The sequence below is a fragment of the Balaenoptera physalus genome (assembly GCF_965194825.1).
Source record: "Balaenoptera physalus genome assembly, chromosome: X".
Taxonomy (NCBI): domain Eukaryota; kingdom Metazoa; phylum Chordata; class Mammalia; order Artiodactyla; family Balaenopteridae; genus Balaenoptera; species Balaenoptera physalus.
In genome coordinates, this window is record NC_138903.1 from 3,778,208 (window position 1) to 3,797,534 (window position 19,327).

At 39.9% G+C, this 19,327-nt stretch overlaps 1 protein-coding gene across 4 annotated transcripts in view; it reads right to left on the reverse strand.

Moving 5' to 3' along the window:
* Nucleotides 1-9,828: 9,828 nt before the first annotated feature.
* Nucleotides 9,829-19,327, reverse strand: part of LOC309652438 (neuroligin-4, X-linked) — a 901,103-nt gene continuing 891,604 nt past the window's right edge. For all 4 annotated transcript variants that reach the window (XM_082446221.1, XM_082446220.1, XM_082446218.1 and 1 more), the window contains one exon: nucleotides 9,829-13,466. In XM_082446221.1, coding sequence (XP_082302347.1) covers nucleotides 12,617-13,466 — 850 coding nt within the window. In that variant the 3' untranslated portion in view covers nucleotides 9,829-12,616. The remainder of the gene's footprint in view (nucleotides 13,467-19,327) is intronic.

Here is a 19,327-nt window from a genome sequence, read left to right on the forward strand (position 1 = left end):
AATATTCTCTTTTTCTTTATGCTGTGTCTGCGCCATCTCCTAAGAGATAAACAAAGCATGCGCTTTTCTTTCTCATGTATCCCCACAGGACCTAGTTGTGTCTTAGCTGTAAAGATGCCAGATGAATAAAGAGAAAACAAAACACGAATGATGCCAGGTTGTTAAGCAGAGTTCCTAGAAGTCAGCAGGATAGAGTGACATCTTTCTCCAACTATTGCCTGGGAACAAACTTGAAAGAGAATTAGATTACCCAGGACCCTTTGAGATTTGTATGCATTTATAACGAATTCTCAAATATGCCATCTTGTTTTATCTCTAACTGGACCCTGAAGCGCAAACCCTGTCCCTTTGTAGCAGATAAACACATAGAAATTAAGTAACCTGTCTAAGGTCACTTGACCTTCACTTGGCCAGTGAAGGACAAAGCTCTAGCTCCCCTGATTTTGGTCCCAGTCTCCTGGGTGCTTCTGTCTTATTTAGACGCATGCCTTGCAGGTTAACATAACAGGATTCCTTAGCAGAAAGCTCCATGCCTTTCCCTTGGGAGGTTGAATGCAGATTACTCCCATTGCTTATACAGGAAGATGGCTTCGATTTTACTCGTCAACGCATCTCCTGTGATCATTCACTGAAAATTTAAAAAAATGTATGTTCTCACATAGAGAACAGACTTGTGGTTGCCAAAGGGGAGAGGGGGAGGGAGAGGGATGGATTGGGAGTTTGGGGTTAGTAGATGCAAACTATTCCATGTAGAATGGATAAACAACAAGGTCCTGCTGTAGAGCACAGGGAACCATATTCCATATTCTGTGATAAACTATAATGGAAAAGAATATAAAACAAGAATGTCTCTATGTGTATAACTGAGTCACTTTGCTGTGCAGCAGAGGTTGGCACAATATGGTAAAACAGGTATACTTCAATTAAAAAATAAATAAAAAGGAAAAAAATATGTCCTCAAATTGCTGCCTTTATTTGCGATTCTGCAAGAACGTGCCTGGCCATTGACTTTTCTGCACACATATCTTAAGAAACACACACATATCTTAAGAAACACAGGTGAGACCACTGTTGGCATCACCATGCGTTCCAACCAAGAGGAGCGCAGCCTTTGTGTTCATCTTAGGCTGGAAAGCAGTTTCCACCAATAGCTTGATGCTCACTAAGGCGTCAATAAGAGGCTGCAGTGAAGTGCATTTTTCTCTTTCTTTTCCCCCTGGTTAGCTCATTAGAGATCATACCGTCCCCACCATCTCTGCAAAGGAGACAGGCTAGCAGCTGGCTTTAGAATGAAGAGGGGCAGCATGGAAAGAGACATTCTGCATACATTCTACAGAGAAACCTATATTATTTCAACACCTGACCCTTAGTACTATATCTTTTTGCAATAGGCTAGACACAAATACGTGGTTTTTGAAAATTAAAATCCAAGCGGGGGTCTGTTCAGGTCTCAAAGTGCATTCGATTGTCTCTTGGACACACTTCTTTTCACAGTGCTGTTGACAGCCGTCCTTTTCTATAAATTAAGGGTCCTTTCCAATCTGATTCACCTGGCTGGCAGAAGCAGCCTTGCCACCCCAAGCTGGACTTGCTATTGGAAACTGCGGGCAGGAGCCACCTTGCTTCCGTGTCATTTTGACGCACCACTGGTCTGATGGAGCAATCATTAAAATTTTAGGCTAACACAGAATAGGGTTCATGACAAATTTACAAGTATGCCTCCTGTCAAACTCCCTTCGGAGGCGATTCTGTTATGGCGGCACAAAAGAAAATAAAAAGGAAGATACTATCCAAATAGGATGTGTTGCACGACGGAAAAAAATGCTGGGAAGCACAGAGACTAGAAATATAGGTTTGGCTTTTGTGGAAGTAGAATATTCAGTGAGAGATATCCCCTTAAGAGATTCAAAAGAAAGAGTGTCACATTCGTTGAAAAGACAAAGGACCACTGTTATCCACTTATTTCTGATTTCCTCTCTTATGTGTCCATCATCGGAACTCATGATATCCTTAATAAAGTGCTTAAACATCATGCAACAGGGATAAAGTCTGTAGGTAAGGGAGGAGTTGGGAAATCTATGAACATCAAAAACAAAGAATTTTTGTCTGTATGACGATAGTGTATCTTTGATTTGTGACATTATTACAAGGAAAAGAAACCCGTCCAACTAGGTTGTCATAGATACACAAACTGCACCTGGAAGAGGACATTTCAATCAGAAATGCTCTCTTTTCAGAATCTTCTCTCTCTGCTTTGCCCCAACTTTTCCTCCCTGGGTTATCAGTTTTCTACATCTTGCATTGGCTTGATCTTGCAATGGTCCTAATGTAACATGGCTGAATCTCTTTGCCTTCCTATATTTCAAACATGCCCATTCTGTGTTCCATTTATGTTCTTCTTGTGAGGGGCTCTCCGTGATCTGGTCATCATCTTTGTGGTTAATATTAATCATTCTTATTTTGTAATGGAGACATTGAGCTTTCCTTACTGAGAAATTCACAGGCTATACCAATGAAGGGAGAGGAAATGGGGGTAAAGAAATGAAGATTTTATAAAGTCATTAAAGTGGAGAAAACAAGCACCCTGCCCCCCCCACACACACACAATGCATGATCTGCCTCTCTATTAAAGGAAATAAGAGAAGTAACTTAAAACATGCATGAAATTGAACTGCTGTCCTAAATTATATTGAATTCAAGACAGTTGATACAGCATGTAACTGTAGGGAATTCAGTAAGGGGTCCGCCCATCTAGGATGAAGAAAGGTAGCACGGCTCAAATCTTACACTGTTTATTTGCTACAGGATTACTGTGGTCTTTATATTAATCATATGGTAGATTATATAATGAAAGTCAATTTCTGGTGCTTCTTCATAGAAATATTGCATTATGTGGTTCCAACATTTCTCTCAATGTAAGTGAGCAATAAAGCATGTTATGGTAAATGAAAGAATTAAATATGTTACCCCAAATGTAAAATCGATAGCTAGCGGGAAGCAGCCGCATAGCACAGGGAGATCAGCTCAGTGCTTTGTGTCCACCTAGAGGGGTGGGATAGGGAGGGTGGGAGGGAGACGCAAGAGGGAGGGGATATGGGGATATATGTATACGTATAGCTGATTCACTTTGTTATACAGCAGCAACTAACACACCATTGTAAAGCAATTATACGCCAATAAAGATGTTAAACAAATACATAAGGTATCCCATGACTTTTTGGTATAGACAAGAATCCATCCATTTTAGGAATCTCGGCCCCCAAGGAGACACTCTTTCTACTAAATTATTTTTGCTGTAAATCTAGGAGCTCAAAGCTCCTATGAGGAGAAAGGTACATGCGACATTTGATTTTCATGCCCCACAGCTGAAGGTGACATTTCCTCCGATTTTGGACACTAAACACCCATAAAGATAGCATAATTTTGAGGTTGCACACAACTTCTTCAACATCAGAGGAGTCAGAATTGTCCATTTCTCTCATGAGCCTAATACTGGAATAATATTTCCGGGGACTATTTTGAACAATAAGTGTCACCTGCCACATTTTTTTATAAAGGGAATTTTCATGTGTTTTGCTAGCACCCGCAGATCAGCCAACGCTCACATACTTTTGCATATAATCTTTGCGGACACGATATAAATTGTTATTTTCCCTGGTCACCCTGATAATTAATTCAAAATACAGAACTTTAGCTCTCCACATTACACAATATCTTATAGAAGCCCCCAGACTGACAAAGAGACACATCCTAAAAGGTCAGTGTGTGCCTTATTTCTGCCGGTATGTAGAATACATTTAAATGTGATCGAAAAGCAATTTGGAAGAACAGGGTGAAATCTTGTTATTTGATGGGTAGCATTTAGGTCTATAATAAAAATGGGGCTCAAGGTTGTCAAAGGTGACCATAGGTCCTGCTAAATTCTTTTTCTATTAGAAACATGACAGCTCATAGAAACATGAGTTGCAGATGTCGGGTGGGAAAAACACTGCATATAGAGGAGAGATATTAAAGGTGGCATTATACTTCCTAAATGACAATATTAAACAAAAGTAGGGTTTTTGTGTGTTTGTTTGATTTTTACAGAACCTGGGATCTGGTCTCACTTGGGGTCTGCATGCTCTTCCAAAGATGTGAGGACCGAAGAAGGAGTTCTGCAGCAGAACTGTGGGATTGGAGACTGCAGCCGCATCAGATAAGGAAGGTTTCTGACACTGTGTAAGTCTGGGGAAATGGGTTCCTCCTGCAATCCCATGTGGATGGGTCCGGGCATTGGGACTCATGAGGTTATTATAACAGACACTTCACAAAGCACGTGCTGAGGCCACATGGGCAGGTGGCAGGCCCACGAACGTCTTGGGCTGTGAATAGGTTTCTCCCTGCTTTCACGTCTTTCCAAAGCTGGTTTTATAGGGCATTTGGCCAACATGCTGCAGCCGGCACGCCTTCCTCTCCTACCTTATAAATTATTTACAGTGTTTCCCCATGTAAGTCTATCTCCTTAGATTTTCTAACCTTCCTATGCGGAGTTTCACGTTCTATATTTACCCATTGAGGTGAGAGGCAGGCACCGCTGGCGTTTTAAAATGTTATTTCAGCAAAAATGAGATTCCAAATGTTTAACGACCCCAAATGAACCTCCAAATCGTAACTAAAACAGTAGGTGAAATTGATAAATTGTGTTTTTAAATCAACTGACATTCTACAAAATTCGATAAGCACACTGAAGGTGGTCAGAGTATGTGTACCAGTGTGGACGGTCGGAGGGGTGGGTGTGTGACCATAGGTGTACATTATAAGCATTTTAAAATTCAAGGCTATCAGTTTTCTCGAGGCATAGAAAGATGACAGTGATTTTTTTTCTCCTTTTAGATTTTTCAGAATCCCTACAGGGGACCTATTTTTTTTCTGTACTGACGAGGAATAGAAAAAAACTACCTGGTCTGAAACCCTGGTTATTTTATTTCCTTACTGTGACTTTGAGGAACTCTTTGAACCTTCTGGGTTTCACTGCTCCCTTTGGTAACATGAAAGCATCTACTCTAGGAGGGTGGTATACAGATGAAGTGACTTAGTACATCTAACTTACTTAGAACAGCAAGTTTTGATTATCATTTGAAAGTTTTAAAATTCAAAACAAGTATGGGTAGATCTTGAAGATATTGTGGATTGGGTCCCAGACCACCGCAATAAGGCAAATATCACAATAAAGCGAGTTACAAGAGTTTTTCTGGGTTTCCCAGTGCATATAAAAGTGATGTTTACACTATACTGTAGTCTATTAAGTGTGCAATAGCATTACGTCTAAAAAAACACCAATGTACAGGCCTTAATTTTAAAATATTGCTAAAAATGCTTACCATCCTCTGAGCTTTCAGCAAGTCATAGCAGTAACACCAAAGATCACTGAGCACAGACACCATCACAAATATAATAATGAAGAAGTTTGAAATATTTCGAGAGTTATCAAAATGTGACACAGACCCCAAGTGAGCAAATGCAATTGGAAAAACGACACTGATAGAGTTATAGACTGTCTATAGACTTATAGGCAGTGATAGGCAGGGTCGCCGCAAACCCTCAATTTGTGCAATGAAATAAGGTCTGCCTATAATTGCTCTTTAAACCGCTGACCCAATAATTTAAAACATCTCTAAGCACTTGCTGTAAGAGTTTCTCTGTAAGTAATACATATCCCCCGGAAGTGTTACATATTTTGGCTGTCATTATAATTTGGAAAAAGTAATTTCAACATTGCCTATGTAACAGCTAAAATAATACCTAAACAATCCCTAAGATAATCCCTGACAATACCTAAAATCCAATAATACGGAATGCCTTGAGATATTTGTTTTCAAGCTGTGTTCATAAACAAATCGTAAAGACTTGACAGATGTTACCACTGAAGCGTAATAATGCTTCTAATATTTGGAATGAGACACCATCTAAATTCCCAGTTTTATGGGGCATTTTTTAGGGCTGTATTTTGCGGCTCCAGAAATTCATCTCCCCATTTCCCTCCTACATCAGTGGAAACACCCAAGCACACAGTTCTCTACTGGTCCCTGGGACGAAGCGCTTAGAATAATTTTCTTTTCTGGGCTTCTCCCAGCTGGATCCCCTGGACATTCTTCTGTTTCCAGCAGCTCTCAGTCCCATCCTGTTAGAAGCTAATGACCTTAGGAAATAGTCCGAAGACCTCCCTTTCAGCCAAATGTGGAAGAGCCCTCAATCTCCCCCATTTTCTGTAAAGCTCTTGCCTTGAGAAAACACAGTTATTAGTAGGTTTTGCAAGTATTTGGGCTGATAGTCACTTTATAGAAAGGTAGACATGTAAAAGACCGCTCTCTATATATCCATTTCTTTTTACAAAATTTATTCATTTTATTTATTTAGTTTTGGCTGCGTTGGGTCTTTGTTGCTGCATGCGGGCTTTCTCTAGTTGCGGCGAGCGGGGGCTGCTCTTCGTTGCAGAGCACAGGCTCTAGGCGAACAGGCTTCAGTAGTTGTGGCACATGGGCTCAGTAGTTGTGGCTCGCGGGCTCTAGAGCACAGGCTCAGTAGTTGTGGCTCATGGGCTTAGTTGCTCCGCGGCATGTGGGATATTCCCGGACCAGGGCTCGAACCCGTGTCCCCTGCATTGGCAGGCGGATTCTTAGCCGCTGCGCTACCAGGGGAGCCCCTATATATCCATTTCTTTAAATAAGATAATAAGAACCTGCAGAGAAAGTACCATTTTCCTCCCTTAGAAGAATCTAGATTTTTTTTTTTTCTCATCAGGCAGCCCAGAAAAGGGGAGGTGATGAGTACATTTGGAGGAAGTTGTGGGAAAGAAAAAACAGCTCTGCCATCTGACTGCTAGTAACTAGCCTGATAATGGCTAAGTGGGGTGGGCCCCACTGCATAAAAATAATTTGAGGTAACAGGAGATGAAAGTCGTCCGCAAGCACGTGGGGATAAGACGGAAACAAGGACAGTGTGCAACCACGAAAAATGACCCAGATGACTCACCGTCCTTGTGTGTAAGTTACTCAGCTCCACCACGATGGGCTTGGTCATCTCTGATGGTGGTGCTTTATCACTTCTGGAACATGCAACTATAAAACTATTCCATCTATCTATCTATCTACCTATCTATCCCATCTTTCTTCCTCTCTTCCTTCCTTCCTTCCCTTCCATCCCTCCCTCCTTCTTTCTTTCCATGTATCTATCCATCTGTTTACCTATCATCTATCTCAACTATCATCTATTTATATCTACCTACCTACCTACTTACATCTGTCATCTCTATCAACTATCTATGTCTATGTGTCCATCCATCCATGTCTCTGTATTAATAAATCATTATCCATCTAGCATTCACATCTGTTTATCTATCTACAATCTATGTATCTGTATCCATCCATTCATCCAACTGTTCATCCTTTATATCTGTCCATCAATCATCTATTCAATCTATCTATCTTTCTATCTGTCTATCTGTCTATGTTTTTGGGGTTTATCATTCCTACCCTGTCCCACCTCCCCTGACAGGACGATAGTAATTAATTTCTCAAACAGACTTCTCTATCTGCTTACGCAGCTGCTTTCACTGCACCCAGCACCACCCCACCTCATTCACACCATCCCCACAACTGCTCTTGGAGGGAACGCTCTCGAATCTTGCTCCCCCAAAGAGTTGGGGATAATTGGGACCCAGCAACGCTGGCATCATTTTGCAGGCTTGCTGGAGATGCAGAGACTCCAGCCCATGCAATACCTGCTGGATCAGAATCTGCCCTGTAGCCTGATGTCGGCACATCCTTGGAACAACAACGTTTGAGAAGCACTGATAAAAATCGCAAATATGCTCACACCGCCTTTGTGCCATCTTTTACCGTCTGCTGCTTGAATTCAGGACAAGGTGCACACAGCATGCCTTGTGATTCGAGGCATTTTATCAGCTGGATGCTGCTTGCCTCATTCCTCACACCTTTCCCGGTGACACCTTCTATTTTCCAGCCAGGACAAAAGAAAAAAAGCCATGGTTCCCCACACTTCCCGAGTCTTCTCACTTTGAGGGTGTGGAGTTCGGCCCTCCCGAAGCATCCACCATCATTGGTTTGTCTGCGTGGATGCCCACGTACTTGGAGGGATGTGGTTTGGGGTAGCTTCCTACAGAGCACTGCCCGCCCCTTGCAGACGAGGTTAAGAGGCTGCGTCTAGACTCCCACTGGCATCCTGGGTACCATCTCCAGCACCGACTGCTGTTCCCTGGCTGTACTTCCCTGCTCTCCACTTAGGAGAGTCCTAGGATGGAGAGAGCTTCTTCTTTCATTTTTAACAGAAGCCCCAGCACAGAGCTGGGGTGATGGAGAAGCTTGGTAAACATTTGCAGAAAGAATAAATAGATGAATAAATGAATGCGTACATTTTCACCATTCATTGAGTTATTCAGAATGGCCATTCAGAATGCATCAAATGCTGAAAAAAAGGAATGACTCCCCTCTTTCAAAAATTTGCTAGAGATCTAATTTTAAATCCACGAAAATGGCATTTCCATTAAATAGATATGACATGTTTATGTATTCATGAAATATTATTTACATATTTATAAAATAGTTATTTAAATATTTACATATATGTAAACACATATTTTGTATGAGATAATATAACTCATATGCACTAAAATTATAATACGTATATATAACATGATATATGATATATATACATATCTGCAATATATGTGTAATATAAAATGTATGTTTTAAATATATAAAATATATATTACATATTATATCACATATATGGTATGATATATTATGTATTATATTATTTTATATACAAATGTATATAAACATTTCATATAGTATAGCTAATAATATAGTATATATGTATCTATATAATTATAAAAATATAATTATACTTTATAAATATATTTGAATATTTTTTAATTCAATTATACACAATATATTAATATATTTATTTGTATGTAATATATAAATATGTATGTATATATGTGTATATATGTGTGTATATATATATCTTGTGTACGTCACATTCAGCAAACGACCTGAGTCCAACATGTAAAAAAAAATTCAGAGTTTGAATATAGCACTCACAGTCTTTGCTGTTTTCCTTTATCTGATAATTGGCTAATGTTATCATGACATCCATGAACTTGAGTTAGAAATTTCTGCTGCATCCTTCATTGGTGAAGAGTTTGGGCTCTGAACACACGATCTTCCTTTGAATCTGAGTTCTGCTGCTGCCTTGTAGCTTAATGTTTCTGATTCTCAACATCTCCAGTTTTAAAATAGAAATAATACAGGTGCCTGCCCCTTAGGGCTATTGTGACTGTTAAGATAAGGAATGACCAGGTGCATGTGAGGACTGGACAAGTTAGGTCTCATCGGTATGGTAGTAATTTTCTGCCTCTCCAGTTGTATTCAAATAAATTTCTTGCTGTCAGAGACTTACTCAAATAAGGCTCTCTATTAGAAAGATTTAAGGCATGACAACAAACACAACTCAAAACCCAGCAACATAAGAAGAAGCAGTGACTGAAGTTAATAAACCTAAATGTTCCATTTCAGGAAACATCCTCTTTTATGAGTGTCACCATCCAGAGTGCCTTTCTCCAATGTCAGGCCAGAAGAAAATCCCTAGCGGGGACACAAAACTTATTCACGAGGACAAACCACAAGAAACTGATCTATTACCAATTGAGTGTGCCATTTATCACCTACGTCAGACGTATCACTTAGTTTTTAAAGTGAAAAAGACATCTAAAGAAGGAAAAATAAATAAATATGATAGGCCACCTACAAAAAAAGAATGGACGCGTAATTATTTGCACAAAGCATTAGAAAATACTGTGATATTTTATTATTAAAAATGCTGCTGAAAAGTTTATACATATGTGTCCAGCCATATATATCTTCTATCATTACTTAAGGCAAAATCAAAAACAAAATCGCAAAATAATAATCCAAGAAACCATTAAACCCTGCGTGCCAGTGAAGGTCAAGAATAAAAGCCTAGGAAAGTTTTTTTTTTAACTTATGTTTTTTTTCTTATTTTTTTTCTCTTTTTTATAGATAGCAAGTATATTTTATTCTCATAGAACTCTATGAAGATTCTATAACTTCTTTCCATGTAGAAATATCATTTAAGGTGTATTAAATTGCTTTTGATCATAATCCTTTGTAAAAGCTAAAGTTATTCACTTAACAAGAACTCTTTTTTTTTTTTTTTCCTTATCCAAATGTCACAAGCCTGATACATTACTGTGCATATTGCTAGCAGAAGACAATTGGAAATACTAAACAAATACTGGAATTCACATTACAAACACACCGGACCCACATTGGTGCCAAGCATCACGTCCTTTGTAGTTTCCTGGAGAGCCTATTCGTCGTAGCTTAGCTGGGGTAATACACAGCTTGCAGAAATGGCCTGACAATAGCTTTAAAAAATGATGAACAAAAATCGTACCCATAACACCTCTAGCTGCAGGAGTGATGCTTCACTCTATGCAAAGTTGGGATTATATTTCACATATGTATATACAGAGAATCACTCTTGGTTTAAGAATCACATCTTAAACCAAGATGAACAACAGAATTTATTGGATGATCTGTATGCATTTTTTTAAGAACTCTCTTTTTCTAGGGGGGCCATTTTCAAACACTTTGATAGACATTGCTACAGTTTTAGTTTCGGGGTTCAATAATCAAAGATTATACGAAGAGACAAGGAATTTGGACTATCTTTGTGGAGAATGTCCACCTTGGCAAAGACATTTAATGCTGGGTTTCCATGAGAACCATGCCCAGAGACATTATCTTCGAATATCTTTGGCTACTATTTCCCGGTGTTGCAATAATTTTTGAAAGACAAAACATAAAGTCACCATGGTTACTATTTTTTTCCTTCCACTTTAGGACACTTGCAAAATATTCCTTAAGTAAAATTAAAAGGACGATGAGAAAATGACAAAGTGCCAGAGGGACAAACTTCTCATCCCTGTCTCACCAATTTAAAATGACTGAATATTTCTGTGTGTTATCTTGACAGTGAAGCCATCCTAACTTCCCGGAAAACCCATGCAAAGCACTTTTAATGTTCTATCCTTTTGTTTGTTTTCTCTCTGTAATACTCATGGATCAGTGACTGATACACAAATCCACAAAAGGTAATAGTTTCAGACAAGCATATGTTTTATCCCGTAAATGATATAAAAAATAAAAATCCCTGCTTACTGATAAATAAGGGACTTACTGCTTAAACAGAAAGGAAAGACACATGCCCTCTTTCAATCTGATTAGCTAAGCTGAGCAGGTATTTCATCAGCCAAACCCTTCTGCAGCTGCTGGGGAATACAGAGCTGTATTGACTCAGCAGAGCTTGGCCCTACCAAAGACAAGCTTTCTTTTCCTTTTTGGCAGGACCCTGGGATGGGAAGCAACTCTTCCTCAACAGATTCAAAGAACCAGAACTACAGAACGAGACTTGTATTCTGTTTTTCCCCCGCGGTCACTCTGCATGTGCGTGTTTCTAATTCAACAAGCTTTAAATAGGCTCCACGTTGGGGATCCATCCTGGGGTTGCAACTTCATGAAGCCTTAACACACAAAAATAAAAGTTTTCCTAAAAATAACGGTCTCCTAAGAATGCTGTCGCATGCACTTTCCAGCCCAAAAAGGGGAGAGAGAGCCTAGTCGAACAGACGGTCTAGGTCCGCTGTGTGACAATCACATCCTCCTACAAATGAAACACGTTAGAAAACCCCATGTCTGTTGGCCACAAGGAATTAAGAAGAAAATCCTCCTTTGTCCTGGAGGAGACAGAGGTGATATGACTAATGTATATATAGATTTATATACATACAGACCACAATGGAAAGCACAATCTTGCTAAAAGCTCTTTCAAACTGAAAACACCAATAAAAGCTTTTTTTTGTTTGTTTTTGTTTTTGTTTTTCTCTGTGTGTGTGTTTGTTTAAACGCACAGCTATATACATTTTTTTTTTTTTTTTACAAAGTTTCTTAAATAGAGTTCAGGCTGGCAAAACATCTCTTTGCACAGAACTCTACGTATGTAACTGCATAGTCAGTTCTTTTATTTTAATAAAATTCTACTTTTCCTTCTCTCTGTATTACAGCTCCATATGCTGGGTAAAAGCCCATAGATTCTTTCTTCACTTAAGTAGAGCCATCTGTCGTATGGCACAAAAAGAACTTTTATTTATTTGTTTATTTCAATTGTAATTAAAAAAAAAAAAATGTGTCCTTGGCTGAGTTCCAGAAGAGTCAGCTTCTATGGTCACATTGGAAACATCCAGGTCCTTGAAACTTCGATGTCCTAGTTGCACTAAAGTTTGCTGGATGGTGGAGATCTTAAAGCAGTATTGTAACAGCAATGTATACGTTTCACATTTCGTAGGGTCAGAAGTTGATCTCGTTGTACTGGGAAATGCCAATGGAAAGGGTCTGCAAGGACACAGTGGCTGCCCTTTTGCTTTTTTTTTTTTTGACTTAAGCCAAACATTCCTTGTTTGGAGATGTTGCTTCTTTCTTTCTCTCTTCAGTGTGGCTGAGGGGAGGCGCAGAGGGAGGGGAAGGAGACGGCAAAGCTATACTCTAGTGGTTGAATGCCCGTGGGGTAAATTTGTACTGTTTTGTCCTCCACTGAAGGTATTGAACGTGTGCAAAGGCTGCATCCCCGTCAGCGTGTTGGGAATCATAGTGATGGTATTTGGTGTCATAAGTGGGATGTCATCAGGGGACCTGCGCAGCGTGAGGGTGTAGTCTGGAGGGCAGGTGAGCCTCAGCGTGTCGTGAGCCTGCAAGGACTCACACTCGTGATCATGCTCCAGCTGCTTCATCTGCAGGGACATGATCTCTTCGTTCTGGATGTGAGCGATGTCATTTGTGGTATTTCTCTGGGGACTGGGGCGCCTGTGTGTCTCATGGCGCCTCTTGTCCTTCTTATAGTACAGCGCCGCGAACGCCAAGATGTTAAGGAAGAGTAAGGATGCCCCCACGGCAATGGTGACGCTCAACTCAGTGGAATAATCCCGTTTGGTTTCGATGAGGACGGTGGTGTCCTCGGGCCCCGTTTTATGAGGGTCCTTGGAGTGTTTGGGGTTGTTGGCGGGAGTGATCGCTGGGCGTTTGGTCGTGGGCCATATCTTGGCAGGAGATCGCCGAGTTCCGTAGGGAAAGGAGGTCATGTCCGGAGGAGGAACCTTTGTGGTTGTGGACACATACTGGAATATCTCATTCAAGTTGTGCAAGTGAGGCACGAGTTCCAACCAGAAAGCCACTTTTGTGGCTCGGTAATGGTCCCTCACTCTGGGTTTCAAGCCAATGTGCAGATAGAGCTGGTCTTTGGGGTTATACTTGGACCAGGCCACTTCCTCAAAGCGATTGGGTTTTGTGTGAATGAACTTGGTGTCCTGAGGAACTGGCTGATTAGGATCACTGGGGACAGAAGGGAGAAAAAAAGAGAAAGGTCACACTCTTCCACATTTCCCAAGTAAATTTTAATCAAATACAATGAAATTACAATCAGATAATCTCATGTGTTTATTGATATGCACAAAGTACTCAAGTAGCAACAAATACATGGTGTTTTAATCCCGACGCGCTGCCATTTTGCCTTTTCTTTAAAATCCCCTTACCTTTATTTTAAAAATAATTCCTGATGGCAGTATGATAGCATTTTCATAACACTTCTACATTTTTTTAATGCATCCAATTATCTTCCATGATAAAGAAGGAAACCAAAAATGTGTCTTGGAAAATTTTCAGCATTTCAAGTTTAACTACTTTTGAGTCAGAAATCTCAGCCAGGGGTGATTTGCCCCCAAGAGGGCATCTGGTAATTTCTGGAGATGTTTTTTGGTTGTTATAAGTGAAGGGTGGTGCCATGAATGGGTAGATGCCAGGGTGACTGTTAAATATGCTCCAGGGCACAGGACAGCCCCTCCACAGCAGAGAAGTACCTGGTCCCAGGTGTCAATAGTATTGAGGCTGAGAAATCCTGATTTAGAGGCTATGGTCCAAAATTTGTGCCATTCTCTTCCTTCCTCAAGAATTGCTTCTTAGGTAAATGAATAGATATTGCGGTTACAACTAAAATGTATGTTAAAAATCAAATAAAAACTGGCTTTTGTAATTACAAGATGTTAATAAATAGAATTATGCATCAATTGTTCGTTCTCTCTCAGAAAGAGAAATATGTATGTACTTGGAAACCTTCTGAAGACAGAGTCACGTAAAGATCAAACAACATCCCGTTGATTTAAGAAGTTTGGTAAGACGGTGCTTTTAGATATGCAGAGTTAAGGATTTTAGGAAAAGTACCACACGATGCAAGAAATTGAGGGTTTTTATAGATTTCAAGTGTGCATGGCAACTATGAACCTAAGAAGTCTCCTATAATTCACATAAGTGGGCACAGGCAGAAGGAGAGTCCTCAAAATTGAAAGATTCTCCACAAAACATGGTACTTGAAACATCTTTGCAACCAACTCTTTTAAGATAACAAACAACCTCCCCCCGCCCTGCAAAGGTATCATATTCTCATTTCTTCCATTTTTTCTAGGCTTGGTAAAGTGAGCTGTAAAACAGGTTTCATCTTAATGTGTACTGGTTTGGAAAATGTGAGATCGTGCATGACATAACGTCACCTAGTTGACACTGAACATTCATACATGATGTGCAGACCCAGTTTGCTCAGATCTATTGCTCCAGGTGCTCTAACTTCTATTTTCCAGGTAACACTTTTATGAAGCTGCCTTCAGCCACTGCCTGTTTGCTCATGTATCAGAAGACTGGGGAACCAGAAGGTCCCACTGGCAGACCTGAAGTCTACAGACATTCCCAAGTAGTGCGCAGGATGCAAACGATGCACTTGACCAACAGATGCATCTACCAAAGGAAGGACTTTAGCCCTCAGTCTGAGGCTGCCAAAATCATTTCCATACATTAAGTTCTGCATCTCTCCCTCTTTACAAGCTGTGAAATCTTGAGCAAATCCTTAAGCCTCTCTTAGCCTCATCTTCCTCATCTATAAAGTGGATAAGAATACTGGGATGGAAAGGAAGTGAGAAAGGTTAAATAATAACTACAGTATTCCTGGCATGTAGTAAGAGCTCAGTAAATAGTATCCCTCTCTGCAAAGCATAAATTAGAATACCTAAAAATTGCTAGTGAGAGAGGACTATAAATAACATACTGTATATAGCCACAGAATATACCTAATACTATACATTCTACATAGTATATGCTACATAAAAGTATACTGCATACCAGTATATATGGTATACTAAAATACTAGATATAGTGTATGCTGCATAACAATATACTGTATATATGGTACACTGTAAATTATATATAGTATATACTGTTTAAAAGTATACTGTGTACATCATAGCATACATGGTACAGTATATACTGTATATAGTATATGCTGTATCAAAGTATCCTATACACAGTGTATAGTATATACTGCATAACAATATACTGTATACCACAGTATATATGGTACACTGTACACTGTATATAGTATACCTTGTATAAAAGTATACTATGTATATCATAGCATATATGGTACACTATATACTGTATATAGTATATGCTGTATCAAAGTATACTGTATACCACAGTGCATACAGTATATAATACACTGTGTATAGTATATACTGTATAAAAGTATATTGTATACAACAGTACATACTGCATATTATACACACACACACCCACACACATATATATATATAGATGCATGGTATATATATGATCGTAGATATGATTATATATGTGGTATGCAGGACAAAGAAATTTTACCACGTAACTGAGTACACACTAACTGCTGTGCTCTTATTAGTGAGATGATAAAATATAAAAAATTATAGGTTTTAATACTATGAGCTTTCTTATTTATGTGTTCATTTATAAACATTTATATACTTTAAAATAATCTGCTTTTAATTCATTTTTATATTCTTATATGTTTTCGAAAAATGTTGGTTTTAATATAGCACCTCATGTTTTTTTATTTGAGTCTTCTGAAATACATTGTTGGAAAATTCCTATTTAATTGGAATCTGTCATGGAGAAATTTGTCATCGATTTTTATTGTTCTAAAAGCAACGAAAGGGAGTGAGGATTCCTACTATGTTTGCATTGATCTGATTTCACGGAATTGGGTCTTTTAGTTGTACTGACCTTTTATTGAAGAGAGGGCATCTAGGAAAGAGAGTGTCTGTTCATGTAGGATATTTATCGATTTTTTTAATGGAATTCGGTGTACATTTGAAAGGTAAGGAAACACATTTATTTTGTTCTCAGAGAATAGAGGATTTTGAAAATCCGGTAAGTATGCTTTAGCCTTATACAATCTATCAAAGCTCTTGGAGATGCACAGTCAGAAGCCTTAAACCAAGATAAACTCACGGCGCTTATGAAGGCTCATCATTTTCCCTTGTCAAACACCCCAAAGACAGTAAGATCTCTATGTGGGATACCACTGCCTTGTTGTTTAGACTTTGCTTCAGCACACGGCGTGTTTTAATTCCCACGAGTAAAATTAAAGATGATAATGATTAAGGAGAGAATGAAACAGACACACCTTCTTTCGCTAGTAAAAACCTCAATACCTATCCATACTCCTTGTCACCTAAACATACATTTTCACCTGTCATATTTCATTTGCGATATCATCTTAGAAGTTGATGGTTAAATGTGTCTCCAAGGTCTTGTGGTTCATCTTATTTGTGAGAGATGGGTAACATGATCTCTCTAAAAATACCAGTGAACCCTCTGATATGCTCCTTTGGATGGTATAAGGTTTTCCTTACCCCTAAAACAATGTCGTGGTTGACTATTTGTCCCTAGACCTCTAAGAAGAAAACTACCCCCCGCACCAAGAAGTTTGTGTTCAGTCCGTCCTATACAACCGGTAGAGATGTTCCTTCACTGAGCTTAAAATACTCTGGGGCAATAAAGGTCACTTTTAAAACCAGGCTTTGACTGCAACTCTATCTAACCCATCTTTCCTGTCTGTTTCCTGATTTTTGCAAAGATTGAGCAAAAGTTGAAATATAAATCAATTACAGGATATGAGCAAAATCAAAAGTAGAGATGGCATCTGAAAACCAATGAAAAATACGTCATCCCACCCACTCGACCTACACAAATGTATTTTGACATATTGGAATATATGTTGTTTTTCTTACATAATATACATTGGCTTATCGGCCAACGGCCTTCCCATCTCTGAATTCCAAGAGCCTCCGAGGCCTTCCATACAGAACGGTGAAGGTACTGTTCACAGCCATATCTTCTGTAGAGACCCTCATCCTACCCATTTCATCCACCTCTCCCCACACAGACCCAAATCGCATTGGTCCTTGATCAATGAGCACCTGATTTCTACTGAGTGGCCAGGACCAACGCCTTCCCACCTATTCCCAAAGAGGTTGGATGTGACAAAGAGTTTAAATCTGTGTAATCATTCGTAAACCTTGGGATTAGTTTTAATTTTTCCCAGACATAACTTCTCATTTATCAAAACTCTCCAAGTAGCCTTATTTCTAGCCTAAAACTTAATGTCCTGGCTTCACTGTCCTTTCCCAGCGCTGTTTTGGGTTAGTCTTCTCACCTGGATTATTGAAACAGTCTCCTAGCGACGAAAGCATCCTTCTCTGCTCCCCTTCCCTCCCTCCCTCCTTCCTCCTTCCCTCCCCTCCCCCTCTTTCCTTCTTTCTTTGTTTCCTTCCCTCCTTCCTTCTTCCCTCCCTCTCTCCTTCCTTCCATCCTTCTATCCTTCCTTCCTTCCATCCTTCTATCCTTCCTTCCTTTCCTCCTTCCATCCTTCTATCCTTCCTTCCTTTCCTCCTTCCTTCCTTCCTTCCATCCTTCCTTCCTTTCCTCCTTCTATACTTCCTTCCTTCCTTCCATGCCTACCACACACACCATCCCCACATTATGTTTTCTGTGCTTAACAACAACAACAACAAATTGGCATACCAGATATATCTACACTTAAGCCTACATGTAAGGTCAGAACTGTGAGCTTTGGTCATATAAAAAGAAGCCCCAGTGTTCACCTCATCTCAGCAAACGTATGAATAGTCAGGATCACCGGGGTGCTGTTTACGAGGGGCAGCAGATGTGAAGTTCCACCCAGCGACCACGGCAAAGCATGTTCTGACACAACGTGAATCCTTTCTTCTCAGCCATATGTTGTGATTACACATATGATAGGGTATTCTTATAACCAAACTCCTGTCTCTGTACTGCTTACAGGGAGCAGTGGATGGTACTCAAGTGCATTCCATCATATTCTGTGGGTCATTGCCTGAGTATGTGTTCTGGAGAACAGAGTTAAGCATCTCACCTCACACTGTGACATCAGGGATGGTTTATCCTATGCTCTTCCCCTGCTGGCATCAGATAAGGTATGAGACCCTTAATGACATGAGAGATGGTTTAATCCCATGCTGTTCCATTACTGGCACCATACTGCCTCATTCTCCTCAGATGGACCACTTTAGCAGCCCCCTAGGGACAAAGAAATCCTCCTCCACACAGGGCTGATCATGCCACTACCCTATTTAAAATCAATCAGTGAATAACTAGCAACCACCTCATAAGCCATATCATCCATTGGCAAACACCTAAATCACTAGACTTTGCTCAATCCCCCATTTTTTGTTAAACCGTAAGCTACTGAAATGTGATCCTTCTGACTTATGTTTGAAATTGCACATTGCATTGCAGGTTAGAGGAAGTTCTGAGTAACTTCCTTAAAAGATGATTTGAGGGCTTCCCTGGTAGCGCAGTGGTTAAGAATCCACCTGCCAATGCCGGGGACACAGGTTCAAGCCCTGGTCCGGGAAGATCCCACATGCCGCGGAGCAACTAAACCCGTGCGCCACAACTACTGAACCTGCGCTCTAGAACCCACGAGCCACAACTACTGAGCCCATGTGCCACAATTACCAAAGCCCATGCACCTAGAGCCCGTGCTCTGCAACAAGAGAAGCCACCGCAATGAGAAGCCCGTGCACCGCAACGAAAAGTAGCCCCTGCTTGCCGCAACTAGAGAAAGCCCACGTGCAGCAACGAAGACCTAACGCAGCCAAAAATAAATAAAATTAATTTAAAAAAAAAAAGAATGATGATTTGAGTCATTCCAACGACCTTTCAAATGTGTTGTGAAAACTCATTGCATTAATATCCCCAAGTATGATTTCGGCTATGCTCCACATGGACCACAGAAATAAAAAGAGCTCCTGCTTGGATAAAATCCAGATTTTTTCAGACTGACATCC